The sequence below is a fragment of the Dermacentor variabilis genome, chromosome 4 (assembly GCF_050947875.1).
Source record: "Dermacentor variabilis isolate Ectoservices chromosome 4, ASM5094787v1, whole genome shotgun sequence".
In the NCBI taxonomy this organism is placed as follows: Eukaryota; Metazoa; Arthropoda; class Arachnida; order Ixodida; family Ixodidae; genus Dermacentor; species Dermacentor variabilis.
The window spans coordinates 55,583,662-55,601,437 of record NC_134571.1 but is presented as its reverse complement, the minus strand read 5'-3'; the positions used below and the strand labels follow the sequence as shown (position 1 = coordinate 55,601,437).

General features: G+C 47.6%; 1 protein-coding gene across 1 annotated transcript; it reads left to right on the top strand.

The window, feature by feature from the left end:
* Positions 1–1,344: 1,344 nt before the first annotated feature.
* LOC142578207 (cholinesterase-like) lies at positions 1,345–17,758 on the top strand. The gene is made up of 8 exons (XM_075687609.1): positions 1,345–1,610; positions 2,553–2,826; positions 3,532–3,752; positions 6,714–7,022; positions 8,735–8,942; positions 10,628–10,810; positions 12,832–13,148; positions 17,623–17,758. The coding sequence occupies exons 1-8, from the start codon at positions 1,345–1,347 to the stop codon at positions 17,756–17,758; spliced, it is 1,914 nt and encodes a 637-aa protein (XP_075543724.1).
* The last annotated feature ends 18 nt before the right edge of the window (positions 17,759–17,776 follow it).

The window sequence follows — 17,776 nt, the reverse complement described above, 5'->3', positions numbered from 1 at the left end:
GGACAGATTTATCGGTGGTAATCGTGACGAAAGGCACGCACCCACATCTATTATTATACATCCACGTTCATTTGTGCTATGCATTCGTTATATACATTCGTGTTTTCATTTCGCGATATATTGAGGCAAAGAACTTGAGACCAAAATCACCGCACCGACTGGCAGTGGGTGAATGCTGTAAGCGCATTCTCAGAGGAAGGGCACAGAGTTTTATTGTGTGGAACTCTATGAGGGAGGGGCAGTATGGGAACGCTAGCATGATGAGCGGCATCGGTGCCACCTGTGGAAGAAGACGACGACGAACGCGCGGGTACGAGCCATTGCTGATAATGATAGTTCTGTGCTCACACAGATTTGTTGACGGACACGAAAAATGCACGGAACCCTAGCCATAAGCAGCTTCGGTCTAAAAGCATGACGAGATGCGTGCTGTTCGCTTTGTTTTTGTGTTCTGTGCATTAGGAGAAACACAACAATTGTTTTGCTCTGTCTTAACGTACTTATTTCCTTTCTTATTTACTGTGCAGACTTCTTTAATTTCAGTCTGGTGTGGCCGTATCGTTGTATCTATACACCTCTGTGTCGTGGATACAGCATTAATGTTTATAAAATGAAGATAAACATGATTCTAATAAAGACATTATTTTTCCCTCAGTTTCGCTTCGAAAGTCTGACCTTTCGTCTGGCTCATGTTGTCGGATACGTGGGGCGCATGCGTCGTATTGCGGTACTTGGCAAGGTGCTGTGGTCGAGGCGTTCCACGGCATCTTTGAATTTCCGCTCCTCTGTGAGAAACACCAGGGTCTGGTGGTTCTGCACGAGACGTCTAGCAGCAACGTGAGCCGCGTCTCGCCATCTTCTATTTGGTATCTTGTAGCCACCTCGAAGACATCAAACTTTTGCTTCCAAATTCTCTACTCTTCTGCGGGGTTGGAGCTCGACGAGAACGGCGGGATTGATGGCAGGAACGACGTCATCGCACAGAAAAATATAGTTACTATTCCACCGGAGAAATCAGTGCTTATACCATGTTATGCGTGAGTTCGTGATATGCACTCCGGAACGGGTTTGATGGCTTCAATTACCCCTTGTGAAGAACACACATGCAGAACGCACTACAGGAGGACATGTTTTAATTCTGTTATATCCAACAGCCCGTTCCCGCTCTAGCCAGCAGACTCCTCACATCCGTAGCTTAACTCTGTTGGCACGTGTACGGGGCGCTAGCCCCTGCTGCCTGTATATAACCTGTGGAAGCAACCAACATCGACAATAAACGAAGGTAATTAAGATAGCTGTGGACAACGAAGAGGAAGAAGAAGCAGTGTCTCTTCTGGTCGCGCCATGGTAGATGTAGCTGACCCTTTCGTGTTAAACCGCGAATATACCTACGACCAGCGATCGCCAACGCTTTCGCGCAGGCCAGACAAGCGTCAACCTGCGTACACCACGAAGTTGGACGCCAATGCAGACGCCAAGGCAGATGCCAAGGCGGTGGTCACCGATATCTCCCGAGACTCGTCCAAGTCCGCCGGTGCCCAGATGCGCTCGGCCCAGGCGCACAGCTTCTGGAGCATGTACTATCCCCTCGCGGCGCGCATAAGACCCACGTAAGTGGCAAGTCTCAACTGCCGCTGGCTAAATCGCTACATCTTAAAGGTTGATTGTACGCCGCTAAACATGTGTATAAACGCCAATTGCTTCACTAGTAGTGCCGAAAATAAGTATAAGTTCTTCTGACGATCGCACCGAAAATGAATCTTCACCGGAGAGGAGGGGAGTCTTTAGGGCCGGTATAACGTAACGATCTTTTTATTCAATTCTATTTCATTCGTATCATTCACTTTATTCAATATTTAAATGAGTTTTTGCAGAGAGCCGCGGTACCAACCATAACGTGGGTGGATTCCACCGCTTGGACTTCTGACGAAGTGCAACAAGGCATAGAATCGTAATAATCATTACGGTATCCTGGCCTAGGTTAGCGAGTAATAAGAAACAGCGAGAGGTGGCAAGAGATGCAGTGCGATTTCGCACAGCTTATTTTGGTGATGAACGCACCCAGCGGTAGTCCCTGTCCGTTGCGGCGGACTTGGCACAGGCTTGCAGGAAAATGTGTCGAAGCTAAAGAACACACGCGCAAGAAAGGTGCGAAAACAAAAAACGGACAGGACAGCGCTACTGTCCTGTTTCGGTCCCCGAAAACAGACAGAAGCGATGTCCTGTCCATTGTCTGTTCCCTCACATTTTGTGCATGTGCTCTTGCGTTTCAACCTCTTTTCTATTACGAATATCAGCCAACTAGTTCGATTCATCGTCTTGTGTCACTTGCTCTGTCTGGGGAGATGAGTGATCGCCTGAGCCACAAGCCTCGGCGTGGCGGCGCATCTGCGCGTAACATCCGTGGCCAACTTGGCTTCGTTACGGAGATAGCGTGTTTTCCCAGAATTTGACGAAGTGACCGAACAGTCACGTGAACTACCAATTTTCTGCTGTCGAAGCAAAAGTCGAATCCCTAATTATACAGCGGCGCCGGTGTGATCGCCGCGCAGACGGTACTTCACAGTGACCGACCTGGCGGGAGCCGTGGCCACTATCCTGGCCACCGGAGTGGTCATTCTGAGCCTGGTCATGGTGACCACCGATCTCCCTGGTGACGGAGTGCGCCAAGTACTCGTCAGTGGCCACTTTGGTCATGTCCAGGGACTCAGCCTCAAGGTTCTTGGTCACACGGACGTGTACGCCTTCCTGGGGGTGCCGTACGCGCACCCTCCTCTCGGAGAGCGGCGGTTCCGGCGCACCTTCCTTGAATACGACTTCGGCCAGGTGCACTGTTTCTGCCTTTGTAATGCTAGGGATCACACTAAAAAGGTTTATGGCAGTTAATAACTCTCCTATAGCACTGCCAGCAACAACTGCTCCCTTTGCCGCCGTCTGAAGAGCGTGCACCCTGTATCTAAGTTCCTATACGCGGTCTGACCCTGAGGTTCTTCTAGGGAGACAGCTTCTTGTTCGTGTTTTATAGGGCTTTCTTTCGTACTTCATCATGCGTTATTCATTCAGTGCCAGATCGGGCACTTTCAGAGTGAAACGCGAAGCTGCATAAGAATGACCGATTGCGAAAAAGAAAAGAAAATAAAGCCACCGGCTTGGCTACGAAAGGACTCGCGATGCCAGTGAATGCATTAGCCTGACGAGGAAGTTCTTGAAGGTGGCTGCGAGGCTTTGTGAAAACCGGAGAATGCTGAAACAGAGTAAGGGCCCATAATTTGATGAGTCATTAAGGGGTATGGTGGATGAGGTACAATGCGAGCGCCAGTTGAACCCAACCGATCACATTTCCTCGCTACGCGTCTCGTAGGGAAGAGGAGCTTCCACGTTGCAAATAAGGCAACATCTACAATCATCAACAAAACAAAACAATAAAGGCGTGTATACACCAATCTCACGACATTCTTCTTTTTCTTTTTTGCCAATGGCAACGTTAGAATTCTGACTCGATCTCACATTCCGTCACGTCGATCTCCGCAGGGTTCGGTGATTGATGCCACGGTGGCCAAGCCCGCGTGTGAGCAGAGGGCGCTTGACGACGATCCGCTGTCGACTGTGTCCGAGGACTGCCTGCACCTCAACATCTGGACGACGTCGCGAGAGTGCCTCTCTCCTCAGTGCGCCACCAAGAGCGTACTTGTCATTCTCCACGACGGTTCTTTCCAGACAGGCGGCAACAGAGACCCGCTATACGACGGAAAGTACGCTCTCGCTGTTGACTCATTATTTGGAAACGGGAAGGTTGGCGCTAGTTGGTACATTAGCCCTACAAATAGCATATTTAGCAAAACGCTGATGGAGAACTGGAGACCGATACCCAAGCACAGGCCCTATCGTGCTCCCCTCCGTTGGCTGCTTTGAAACCACAAATTCACCATTTAAGTGCGACTATTCACTTCGTGATTCTGCGCAGGTGTTCTGTCATTCTAGAGCACGGCTAGCGGAGGCGCAACATTGACAGAGGAGGCACGAAGTGTACGAGGACAAAGCTGAAACACAAACTGCAAATTTTAGTAGAAGAAAGCAGGACTTTATAAAGATGTGATCCGAGATCATATTTTGTAAAGATTCTTTTCATTTTACAACTTTTTTTATACGACGTCAGTGGTCCGCAAGAAGCCGCGCCCAATTCTTGCCGGCACAATTCTGTGGCATGGATGATAAGCAATAGCAGAAGGACAAGAATCCTCACAAAATATTGCCCTAGGTAAACTTCTACGGCGATGCTGTGAGTGCGACTGGAAGCGCTGGATTTATGTACGCACTGAGAATCGCCAGAGGCGGTAGTTCGACGAGACTTTGTTCGAGTAAAGAAGCAGTCTAGTTCCTCGCGGGTAGTCTCCGATTTTTATAGAAGTTATTTGGGGCTTTCAGGAAATATAGTCAAAGTAACTTCGCTCGACTCTGCGGAGGCAGAATGCACAAAGATATTTTTTTTTTGTTCGTATACCTATTTGTCATGTATGCTGGCCACCTTCGCTAATCCTATGTGCCGCAGTATGATTGGTGGAGATCTGCTCTTACGAACAGTACAAGTGTAAGCACTGTTATTGTGAATACAGGACCAGGTGTGTACCAAGCCATGAGAGTCATCAGCAGCTGACGCAAACACACGGGGCGCAGCCGGCGTAGTGTGCGAAAAGTAATGTATTTGCTTTCGCGACCCTGCAGATGTGTCTTTTTGGGTACTCCTCAGAGTTTAAAAGTTTGTAGTCGCTAGGGCTGATTGACAATGGGCATGTCAACTTTCATAGTATAGTGACTGCATTTTAATGTGTTTAGCATTATTGGCGCATTTCAATCACTTTATGTCTATCTAGCCTGTTTATACCATTCTTCAACTAATATATGTATTATGGCGGATCCTACGCACCTTGTTGGTATCTACGTACAGTGAAGCGTTGTTTAATTGCATGAAGAGCGCCGACATCCATGTTAGTTTATGCGTTATTGCAATGTCAGTGCAAAGCCATACCAAAAGCTGCCGCCCAAACCACATCATCAACATTATAAGCTGTCCAAGGGCAGCCCCTTTACATCTGCTCGAGTTCGCACGCTTGTGCCTCTCGAGAATGGTTAGAACATGGGGCTGCTGCACTGGAGGACCGAGGTTCAATCCCACCACAAGCACGTAATTAAATGTTCTATGTACGAGCTGTTCGGGAAGACAGCAGCAGCACCCAGCAGCCGTGGCCAGGAAAGTCCGGGAGGCTTCGCAAAGACTCTCCGCTATAATATCTGCTCCGATGCTGGGCGGAATCGAACCCGCGTAGTTGCATGACTTCCTCAGCACAGGAGCCCAGTGGTTCAGCGCTGCGCCACGAATGGCTGTGAGCAGCGAAGGATTAATGGTTACCCGAATTCTGAGGATATAATCTCGTTCTAAAGTTATCCGTAAAGCACGCAACCCCCAGTATGAAATGGCGCATGATTTCAACAGTCTCTTTCATTTACTTTGTTTGATTTGCCTTTGACTGGTCATTGGGTGCCACTGGGTAGGCGCCCATTCTTGGTCAATGCTCCAGAATGAGTTTGTGCCACTGTGATGACACAACCTGCATTAGAATCCAGAAATGTATTTAGGCATTAATGCGATTAGCTTTCTTGGCCCGACGCTTTAGCACTGCGTCAAGAACGCCCGTGGGCAGCCAAGGAATAATTGTCAGCGTTAGCACGAACCAGCGCACCAGCGTTGCGATCTCTGAGGCCGTGCAAAAGGGTCGCGACTTTGCGGGCGCGCCGCTAGATGACGCCGCTTGTCCAGAGGAAAGCGCGAGAGAGGAGCCCGGCTGCAGTACACGGCTCATACTTGACGCGTTTCAGTGATGGAAATGCGGCGTATGGCTACATTGCTTGCGTGATTATCGCATTAACGTAGACAGCAATCGTGAGATGGGGTCTGGTGGAATTCATTCTAACAACAATAAAATAATATATTTATTGCTAACAACTGTTTTACTTTTACTGGTATTGCTCAACATGATAAAAAAAAAATTTGCTCCGCATCGTTTAATGAGGAACTTGGCATCATTGCCATGTCTGGTTTGTCCGAAAAAGCAAATGAATAACCAACCATCGTGCACTTATCTCGCAAGTGCTGAATTGAGCCACTGCAGGGACATGAAAAAGAGTTCCGGCCTGCCCTGAATGAAAATTCCGAACTGGGCCTTGTATACGCAAGCGAGTTATTAAGCTGGAATTGCTCGTAAGAACAGGTGCTACTGAGTTGTGATGTTGGACATAAAGAAAACGTACCCGGCCAAGGGCAAAAACTACACACGAGCTGTAAGGTTGGTGAACACAGATCCAGATCGACAGCGATGCCAAATACTTTATAGGGCGATGAGGAATAAGATATGCGTTCTTTTGGCCAAACTTCAATGAAAACAGGGAATAGTAAGCGCTAAAAACGCATGTTACTGTACCTTTTCTATTGTGGTTGTATGGCACACGTCCTTACTCACCACTGGGTGGAGCATGCAATGCTTTGAGAATATGAGACCCGAGACTGAATTCACAAAACTTTTCGTAAGTGCTGTTTGCCGTTTGCCAGCAGCCTTCGTTATAATCGTATCTCCTGCACAATAACTGGTCCTGGCAAAAGAGCTTTTTCTTTTCATTTTATTTTTTGCGATACGGACCCTGTTCCACTTGTTCTGCAGGTATTTGAGTGGCCTTGGCGACGTGGTTGTCGTGGTGCCCAATTACCGCTTGGGCGCGCTGGGCTTCTTGAACAACGGCAGCGCCGCAGCTCCCGGCAACGTGGGCCTCTACGACCAGCTGTTAGCGCTTGAGTGGACGCGCCACAACATCGGCAGGTTTGGCGGCAACAGCTCAAACTTGGTGCTAGTCGGCTACGGCTCCGGCGCAGCGGCCGCCGGCTATCTGCTTGCTAGCCAGGCCGCCGGCGCGCACGAGGCAGGCGTGGTGCCCAGACGTGTTATCCTTATGAGCGGAAGTCCTCTGACTAGGTATGCATATGTTTTTTATTTTTGCATTTGCGCGCGATGAGGTAGCAAGAATCATGAGTACGCAACGAAATATATACGTTCGTGTGAAAAAAGGATCATTTCTCGACACCGCTTAGTTCGTTGTTCAATTGAATTCTGGGCTTCTACGTGCCAAAACCAGGACTTGATCATGAGGTACGCCGTGATGGGGGACACCGGATTAATTCTGACCACCGGGGGATCTCTAACGCGCCCCCAATGCGTGGAACACGGACGTTTTTGCATTTCGCCACCATCGAAATGCGGCCGCCGTGGCCGGGATTTGACCCCACGACCTCGTGCTTAGCAGTGCAACGCCGTAGCCGCTAAGCCACAGCGGTGGGTAAATTCGTTGTGACATGGTGACTCGACCGTCGTTATTCTTACTTTTCCTCCTTTACAATACCAATTTAAACAATTTCAAACACCTCTAAAACTTAATTCCGAAGACCGTGCATGCACTGCATGATTGGTTACGCAAACACGCACGTATGCACGGACTGGTGGTGGAAGTACTAAAAAACTGCTTAGTAGGTCCAAGGTCCATATATATATATATATATATATATATATATATATATATATATATATATATATATAGATATAGCTGTGTATGTCTGTGTGTGTGTTACAAGAGAAGGGGTACCGAGAGGTACGACTTTTGTTAATCATGACCACATAAAGCCAACAGACAATGAAGCCAAAGAAACCATCAGAGAAACTATCTGTACTTGACACTGAAATGTAGGAAATAATGAAGAAAAGGGAAATGAAAGTGGACGAAAAGATAACTTGTCACCATTGGGAGCCGAGCCCACAACCTGCGCACTTGGCGACAAGTTATCTTTCCGTCCAATTTCATTTCCATTTTCTTCATTATTTTCTACATGTTAGTTTCAATTACTGCTAATTTCTCCTACGTTTTATTTGGCTTCATTGTATGTTGGCTTTGTGTGGTCATGTTCAAATACAGGGTGCCCCAGCTAACTTTAGCCAGAGGTTAAAAATATGCGAATGCCACGTAGCTGGAGAGAACCAAGGTAATGTTGGTTGACGTCGCTTGGAGATACGTAATTTTTTTTTTTTTTTTTGCCGCCTAATACACGCTCGGTACCTCGAGCGGCCAGTCGCGCGACAATTTTGCGTGCATTTGCGGGCTTCTTTCGCGCTCGGAAAAACATTTTTATGTAGGGCGTATTGAGCAACAGAAAGCTGTATTGTGAGTTTTTCAAGTCGCTGTACAATTGGCTCATTGACACTTATAATTATAATATCTGAGAAGCTGTATAATTAATGAATTAATTAATTAATTAATTAATTAATTAATTAATTAATTAATTAATTAATTAATTAATTAATGACGACTAGTTATTTAATTAAGCGGAATGGAAGAAAATACGTATCTCCAAGCGACACCAAACAGTACCTTGGTTCTCTCCAGCTGCGTGGCATTCGAACATTTTCAAACTCTGGCTAAAGTTAGCTGAGACACCCTGTATATATAGTTCGATTGTATCCATTTCCTATCAGTGAGTGGCCGATATCGGCATATCGGCGACAGGAACTGCGTGACCTAGTGGCTGCCAATTATGAACGACAAAAAAATTTGAAAATGAAAATAATAATTACGTAACGCGACCTCATAACGGCGCAATGCCGACACCTTGCGAGAGTTCCGCTCGGCTACATTTCAGATATCCCGACAACACTGAGACGGCGGGCCGGCGCGTGATCGAGCAAGCCAAGAGGATGCGCTGCCTGAACTCAGGCGAGCCGGACTTTAAGTGCATGCTCGAGGCGAGTGCGTCGCTGATCGTCCAGACGGCCGCACCTCCGCTGTTCTTCCCTTCTTTCACGGGGCTCATTCCCTTCCCTCCGCGAGAGATGCTGCAAAACGAAGAGGCGAGTATCGCATCTGGCCCAGTGACAATGCCTTGCCGAGGATCGGGACGCTTGAGTTCTCGGGTGGCCACTCCATCTCCTTAGATCTGATGCGCTGGACGTTCAGATGGATCAAGTGACGCGGCATGTTTCAAAGCAAGCGACAGGCAAGTCCACGAGATGGCGCGTAGGCTCTGTGCTATAAGACGCTGACTACCCAAGGACGCAATGGCTTAAGTACCGCCGTCCAGCTCAACGATAACCAATAAGGTCACTCATTTGAGGGACGTCAAGCGTTTCTCTGTTTTCCTGCGTTTTGGTGAGGGCTGATTTCGCCATACAGATCTTTGTGTTACTGGCTTTGCGATGAAACCTTAACGTCTAGACTATTTGTATGAGAGATCACGATATGTGTATAGTCAGCTAAACGCAATATTATTGCGATAGCAATTACATGGACATTCCTGGCGCATTTCCGCCGTCGGCGTCACCATGATGTTCCGTATAAAGCACAAGTGCCATAATATCATGGCCGCGTGCCGTATGCTGTGGGTGCTAGTGAAAACGTTCGAGGTAGAGCCGCAGATGGTGGCTTGATTTCGCGGGCGCAAGGGCAGAAGGCGGGGGAAAAGCGCGCTGTCTTCCATTTCGGAACGTGGAGGAGGGCGGGGGCGCGTTAGGTGCACCGAGGACTGATAGCTTCGCGTGCGCTGTGCTCTCGCCACTTAGTTCGCGTTGAAGCGAGATGCCGCACGAAGCTTAATTCGCTCGCCGCAGCTGCCGCTCTTCCTCCCGACAGTGCTTTGGCAGCAAGTGTCCGCGGTCATCGAGTGAGATATGTGTTCATGTTTGCCTGTGCGCGTGTGACGCCATGCTTGTAGTTTAGTTAGGAAAATGAATAAGGCCAATAAAACTACTCTCCTCAATTCGTATAGCTGACTAATCATTTGCTATCGCAATCGATCCTTCGCTTTTTGGGCGAAACAGCGACTTTTTTCAAGTCACTAATAGCGAACTTTTATTTTCCGGTTAGCCTAGCATTTACATTACGAGAGCAATAGCACTTCACCTGTGAGCTGAGCCCAGCTGCCGTGAAGTCAGGGACAAGAGTTGAATTCACCTCGCTCGCGGGCCATGTTTCGAAGGGCAGGGGCGCTGCGATTTTGTGGGTCGAATTTGTGGTCAATAGCGAACGTTGTTTAACTGCGCTAACAAATCGGACCACAGAGACAGCATGGGACAAGGACGGGCGCAGTCAATACTTTGGTTTGTCACAGCGTCTCAGCTTTATCACGCTGGCTCAGGCTCTATATAGCGCAGGATATGGCGGTGCATGCGCTCAACATGGTAGAGGACAAGTACACGTTGCTGAAGCAGCGTGTTACTATGTACCATTCTCTTCTGGCGTAGATACGTATGTGGCAACAGCCCTGACAATATCAGCTTTCCAACACATCCATAAATTTTCTGAGCGCGAAAGACAGCGTATACCAATTAGTTGTTTCCCAATCCCATTGCGAAGGCGCGCCACCTCTCACGCACTCACAACACCATAGTTTATCTTTATTCTCCGTTTCTTGCACGAAGACATAACGACAGATCCAAGGAAATTCTGCTCTGTCCCGTTGTGTTTTCGTAGGAGCAGTAACGGAAATTTCTCGCATATTGTTATCTCGTAAGCTTACATCGCTGTCCCTCCTCCCCAGAATCGCATAGCAGGCATTGAAATTCTCCTCGGCCACATGGACAGCGAAATGGTGCACGCCGTGCAGACTGGTGCGGACAATGTCGCCTCGTCCAGCAACGAAACGGTGGCCGCCGTCGAGCTGTTCCGTTCACTCGGCCTCAACATTTCCGCAGTTGACGCCATCATCGAGAGATATAAGAAGGTATATACTACGTCATGTTATCGTGTAAAAGCTTTGCGTTAAGATAATAAATCAGGATACTGCATTAAACATCGGAACTCTGCTATTACAGGGATGATAGCATTTTTTTTTCCTGTTTTAGCTTTCAGTTAGCCTGTTCGCTTTAATAAAACTGATCTATCGTATAGGCTCACATTAACTCAGATAACTATGTCAAGTACAAAACGAAGTGGCACATGTTCTTACGAACAATTCTGGCCTAAGAACGTTTTTGTCAACGCAGGTCTGAGTTTCAGGTGATATCGGGCACAAAACGGAGGCGGCTACTGCTTTTACATATTCCTAGGGCAACAACGTTTTTTGCCAATACAGGTCGCGGGTTCGTATGCACAGCACATATGTTCGTATGAAGGCAGCGTGAAATTAAAAGCGGCCGTTTAGTGGCATATATAACTAAAATGGGGCGCTTATCACTTCGAAAACGCACGGCTGACTCAGGACTTGAATCGGTTTTGCTTACACGAAACATGAACTGATACTAACGTCAATATTTTACTCGAATAGAATTACTCGAACAAAATGTTCTTAACATTTTTTCTTGGAATTTGTCTTTTAAAGTCGGGCATGCAGTGATCACACGACTGCGATTAAACAAGTTTATAAAACGAATTTACCTTGTTTATCACAATCATTTGTCCTTGGCCAGAAGTAGCCGTCGTGTCGTAGTCTTCGTATATTTGTCAATCCGTCAACATCGTTATTATCATTACGGCTGTCGTCATTGCTGTTCGTGATTGTCGTCGGTCAGCTGTAAATGTAGTGCGTGACAGAATTTAATATACCATGCTCTCACTTTTCTTTTCAAAACTTGCATTACCGTGAGCTTTACTAGAGGAAACACGTATCGTTTGATAGCCTCCTCCTGCATACCAATAAATACGCACAACTGCCAAGAATAAAGGTGAAGGGAGAGGTCACTGCTATCCTTTCCATTTCCGGTATCTATGACATCTATTGCAGGCAAATCTTTTGGTTGGCTGCAAAGGATGAAGCGCGCTGCACTGCGCTATCACGCTTCAGTTGCTTCAGTATCGGTTTATGCTCGTCGAATTAAGGCCAGTCCACCGATATCTTGCATGCTTTGGTGTTGATGGATTGGTCTTCCATCACCAGTGAGGTTGTCATCTGTATGGACATAAACATGAGCGTTCAGAGAACGTTAGCTGAAATTTTAACAAACGGGGAAATTGATCGAAGTAAACGCGAAGATACTGGGGGACACCTGCAGCCGTGAGAACTGCACTGATCCTTGCCTATATTTTCCATTTAGGGCACAGCGCATCGTGATCTACACCGTACGAGGCAATCCGCCACACGCTCGCGTGATCCCTTTCATAGTGCTCATGACAGTAAGTTCTTAAGCACGCATGGCTGCTACATGTGTCCCACTCTCATGCAATGGACAATGCTCGGGCCTCGATGCGTGCAGTGGCATCGATCTTTGTTGCAGCAGAAGAGGAGGCCTCTTTCGTTCCTCAAAAGTAGTGAGCTTAGTGTTTATAGCTAACAGCGCGGCGAAGACGAGGGCGAGTGACACAACGTGTTGCCTTCGTTTTCGTCACGATGGTAGTCTTAACCATGCACCAGTACGAAACTTATCGAGTTTTACCTTCTCTTTAGTATAACGAGCTTGTCGCGGTAAGCGCTAATTAGTACGGTCCTGTCCTCGTCTCCGTGATCTACCCTATATTCGATCTCACCTACTCAGTGTAATGAAGCGAAATCAATTAATCCTGTCAGCCAGTCAGGTAAAAGAACGGAACAAGGACTCCTCCACTAATCCATTTTGATCGCTCGACGCCTACTGAATGCAAGTTTCGCGGAAGGACTAGTAGCTCACAATGGATGAGCGCTCCTGCCCGGCTCTTGTTACTGATTTACTGACGTGCAGCCTTTGGCCGCACTATACTGCGCATTGTGTGACAGAGCATATATAGTACGTGTATAAACGATTTCGCCAGCTCACTGTCTTTCCAATATAGCGTAAACGAGTTTTGCGGCACCGCACTCGGCTAGTGCAGAAGTACAGCTGGGAGACGACGGAGGTGTTACACCAGATGCTCGAGGACCTGCTGGTCGCGTGCCCTGTACGGGAATTCAGTCAAATTCTGGACTCGACGGGTGAAAATCGCATCTTCCGCTACCTCATCTCATCCAAGGCCACTGGTCCGGTGGTCAAGGCGGGCGACATGCTGCGGCTGTTGTTCGGAAAGCCCTTCCTGCGACCGCTCGAGCACGACAGCATGCGGCCCGCTAGTGAGCTAGTCATCAACCTTTGGACGAGCTTCGCCAGGACAGGGTGCGTCCTGACGAACATATTGCTTTGACCCTAATGTGTATATGCTCGTGCATTCACTCACCACGAAGGCGGGAAGAAATTGGGCGTGTACAGGATACACCACCATATGTATGAAAAGGTGATCCCATTCGGGCCTCAAACAAAGCAGCACTGAAGCCCCCAGATCGCACTGCTGAAACTTGCTGTGTAGCTCTGAGGGCAAGGTGGTGTTTATTTTGAATTTTCTTGATGTAGGTGGGAAAAGAAACGCGTGTTACACTCTTGAATGAAAATCACCTGTTCCCATTGATACTGATCCACATGGTACGGGATCATCTGCTCCTGACAAGAGCATGTTATTAATGCTCATTCTGATAGAACGTCAACGCTTCATCTAGCTGATCGGCAATAAGTAGCTCATACTAGGCCTATCTACAGGTAATCATTCTCACATTTACGCTGCATCGGTGCTTGAATAATGATGATTCATTTCTCCTAAGAGTGGATGATCCTGCCACCTTCTGTAACAAAGACCACATTCATATTGTTGTTTTGTCAATAAAATTTTTTCCCAAAGTTTCTGGCGTCGCTGCGGGCTCACGACGTATAATCACCGTGCTTGCTATTACATCATTCACCAATTTTGACATGATGGTCGATAACGGAAGGCTTTTACGAAAGAATTGCGAATCATCCCTCTTATTTATGAAAGTCGTTATACTTTAGATCCTTTCGAACAGTGGATACCAGTCGATCGTGATGTTAGACAAATTATTATTGAAGGCGACTGGTTAATGACGAGCTGCACTTACGAACGAAAAAATCGGTCAATTTGAGCCCCCGAGCCCGTATTAAAAAAAAAGCTTATCTAACGTAAAAGGGGTTTCTCATTGGCCAGCGCTCAGGCTCCCACCTATTATGAAAGCGCTATGCTTGATAACGAGACGATTGTCGTAGCGATGACCCATCGTTGACTACTATTGCGTGTACGAGATCACTTTCTCGAGTGCTGTTCCTAGGGCCTGGCAATGCTGTTCTCGTACAAGAAAAACTAGTTCGATACAGCGCTGATCCACACGAGAGACAATGACAGCAAAGGCGCCGGCTAACGACGAGCACTTCATATTACTGTAATCTTAGACTGCTTACTGTAAATAAAACAACAACGCAAAAAAAGACCTTTTACAGCGAGCAGTCTGCGCACCGTGCACTATAGGGCCGCCGCAGACGAGCCACCATTGAAGGCCTTACTTGAGAGCAAGCAGGCATCAGCCGCCACCTGTCGCTCTAGTAACGTTCTACCGAGAGGTTGGGGATCGCATAATACCACGGCATTATTTATTTAATATGTCCAGAATAGAAGGAAGACGTGCTCTGTCGTGAACTGCAAAAAACTGCGTCAGAGACTTAAAGGAGAGAGGTGAGACTGTGCGCGAGCTTTATCCTCCTCAGCTGCACAATGAGTGCCCGTATTTAAGACTATTCGTCATGAAGCCCTTACCGCCGGTGAGCACAAGCTCTACCGCCAGCGCTAAAAATATCCGGTTGCCGAAAATGACCGTCTTCAGCAACAACGCAGCGTTATATGGCACTGCGCCTGACACGAAATATCACGAAACGCTTAACTTCGATAAGCATGCAAGTCAACGTTACGTACTCGACTGACTGAAGCGCGGCTGATCCACTCGAGCAACTTTACTTTCTACTGCAGCGAAGTCAAGCGTGTTATAATAAGCGGGCACCGCAAGTTTTCTCGCTGCGCTACGAATCCAACAACAGGCGAGCGACCGCTCAACCACTTGCACCATTTTTGTGCGATGGCGATTACATGGACACTCCAGGCGCATTTCTGCTGTCGCCGTCGCCGTGATGTTCCGTATAAAGTCCGAGGGCGATAACACCGTCGCCGCGCGCCCTGCGCAGCATGTGCGAGTGAAAGCATGCGATGGGAACCAACAGTCGCGGCTCAATCTCGACTGCGCGAAAGGGAGGAACGCAGGAAGGAAGCGCCCCGACTGCCGTCGCGCGCCAGGCCCCCAACGTTGCGAGGCACGTGGGTGGAGGGGGCGGCGTTCTACTCCGGCTTTAACTGCGCATATGGCGGCTGCGCGCGGTGGCGCGGCCGTATATATCTGCGTTGTCGGAAGAGTATAGGTGCATCGGCGGCTCGTATATAGCTCTGTGCGTACTGTGTGTTCTCGGCGCTCAGTTTCCGTTGAAGCGAAAGACAGCACGAAGGTCACTTCGCTCGCTGCTGCTGCCGCGTCTCCTAATGCCAGCGTTTTGACAGCGAATGTCCGCGGTCATCGAGTGTGATGTGTTCATGTTTGCTGTGCGCGCTGACACCATGTTTGTTAATTTAGTTAGCAAATGACTGTTTACAAGTTGAAACGGCCTATTAAAGTATTATCCTTACTTGGTGTAGCTGTCTGCTAAATTGCCGTCGCAATCGATGCTTCGCCTTTCGGGCGAAACTGCAACAATTTCTTTGTCTACGCGCACGCGACTACATTTTCATCTGCGCTGTAAATATTCAGGAAATCTTTATGAAATTGGGTTATTTGACCAGCGCTAGCAATAATAATGACACTGTTGGAACCAACCGCCGTGGTCTGAGCAGGTCGCAAACAGCCATTTTCTACCCGCGCACAATTACCTATGTTCCCAAACGAATGTGTTGCGCATGTAATGTTAACAACATTCACACTGCCGTAAGACTTACAAACCTACCGCTGTAAACTCGAATGAAAAGGGTAAAAGTAAACATCACGCCGCTACATTCGTCTTCTTCGACCGGTAAGCTTGCACACAATAAGATAGCAATGCAGACGGAACGCATAACACGTGTTATGCGTTCCGTCTGCATTGCTATCTTATTGTGCTGCAGCTGCAGAGTACTCTGCAGCTTTAACCAAAGCTCTACCAGCTGACTGCTCACCATAGCGACGGAAAAAAATTTGGAGGACGCTTAAGCTTCGCTTAAAGAGTGGAACGCGTAGCATTCAAAGATCCCTGACTGCTTCTCACGCTTCACGGCAGCTGCAGCGCATGTAACCGCAATGTTTACCGGGAAACGCTCGCGGCGAACGCTATGCACGAAGGCGGGCTTTCTGGTAGAAACGCGGCCTCTTACATTGGCCGCGATGCGGTGGAGGCGAGCGCCATCTGGAAGTGTTTCAAGGAAGAGGCGCGCCGCTCCTTGGACTCCGAGATATTTACGCGCCGGCGTGCGCATACGGCGGAAGCAGTCTCCTGTCTACGCATTGTAGAAAGGCTGGAAAAGGGTTTGTTTTGAGTTTTCGCGCGACCGAATTATGTTTTCTGGTATATTCAAATTACAATCGGACAGCTATCATGTCTGTAGGTTGTGCGTAGGTCGTATAGTTTACGATTGTTCTACTTATTTTACCTTGAGAAATTCAATTATTTCAGTCATTTCTTTGCGTCACGTGGAAGGCCTGGGTTTGCGGGGTTTGAAAATGTTTTTGCCGAAACGACGTCCGACGCCGGATTTTCGGCGACACAGGCTCCTTAACGCTGTCGCGTTAAAAGCGGCTGTCTGAGCGGTGCCTGCAGCCGCCGTGGCCATCCGAACAAACGCTGATCTAAAGATGCTCGATGACGGGCACTGTCATGTGACCAAATATGGCGGCGTCCATGGGTATGGTGCTGTAAAAAGTATATAAGTACAAGAGATATGCGACAAAATACGACAAGGTGCCATTTTGCAGCAAACCTGCGTTCCTGCTTTTTGCAAGCACGTCAACAAATATCCTGCAGAACATTGCAGAATAAACAAATACAACTGTAATTTGGTAAATTACAGCTGTATTTGTTTATCCTGCAATGTTCTGCAGGATATTTGGAAGACGACAGACGTGGTATAACGTAAACATTTATAAAGGAGTCATAAAGCAATATCAGAATACTCCTATATGATTTTCAATTGACTCGGAATGTGACCGCATCCTATTTCCGGCTAGAGAATTTTCGTGAATTTCTAAATTTTTTCGCACATCAGGCTTATGTTGTAAGAATAAAAGTTCATTACCCGTATTCATAAAAGTTCCCACGCTAAAGCTTTTCTTAAAAGCAAATTCATGCAACCAGTTTGACATATTATTTGCAAAGGCGCCCTGCCAACGACAAACAGCGCTTAGTGACGAAACGTTTTGTGAATTTGGCTCCCAGGTGAAGAATAAGCCTTGCTAGCACGTGGACGTATGCAAGACTCAAAACTCGGTCTGCAAGACAAACAAATCAAAAGGGAACTTAAGGAGCATTCACGCCATGTATGTGAAAGATATCGCGACACAGTTTTATACTAAAACATGAAAACGGCACTGAAACGGAACGACAGTAAGGATGACAGAACAATGTGCTAACAAATGTGTGGTATCATCCGGAGTAACGCCTATTTTCATGTGTGTGTGTAATAATTCCGCTCATATGCGTTTGCAAGCACTATAACAGTGACTCGTCTTTCTATCCGCAGGAGTATCCCTGACATCAATGGGCTCATCTTAGGCCGGTTTACCTTCCGCATAGGCCGCGCAAGGAAAAAGAATGACGACAGTTTGGACAGTCGTAAGGAATACTGCGAGTTTCTAAAAGAAGTTGATGTGCAATGACGCATCAAATCAAGCAAT

Excerpts from the sequence above, each read along its gene's own strand:
- LOC142578207 (XM_075687609.1), top strand. The coding sequence starts at position 1,345 with ATGGTAGATGTAGCTGACCCTTTCGTGTTAAACCGCGAATATACCTAC. Across the intron at positions 1,611-2,552 it reads GCGGCGCGCATAAGACCCAC|ACGGTACTTCACAGTGACCG; the intron begins GTAAGTGGCAAG and ends ATCGCCGCGCAG. Across the intron at positions 8,943-10,627 it reads AGATGCTGCAAAACGAAGAG|AATCGCATAGCAGGCATTGA; the intron begins GCGAGTATCGCA and ends CCTCCTCCCCAG.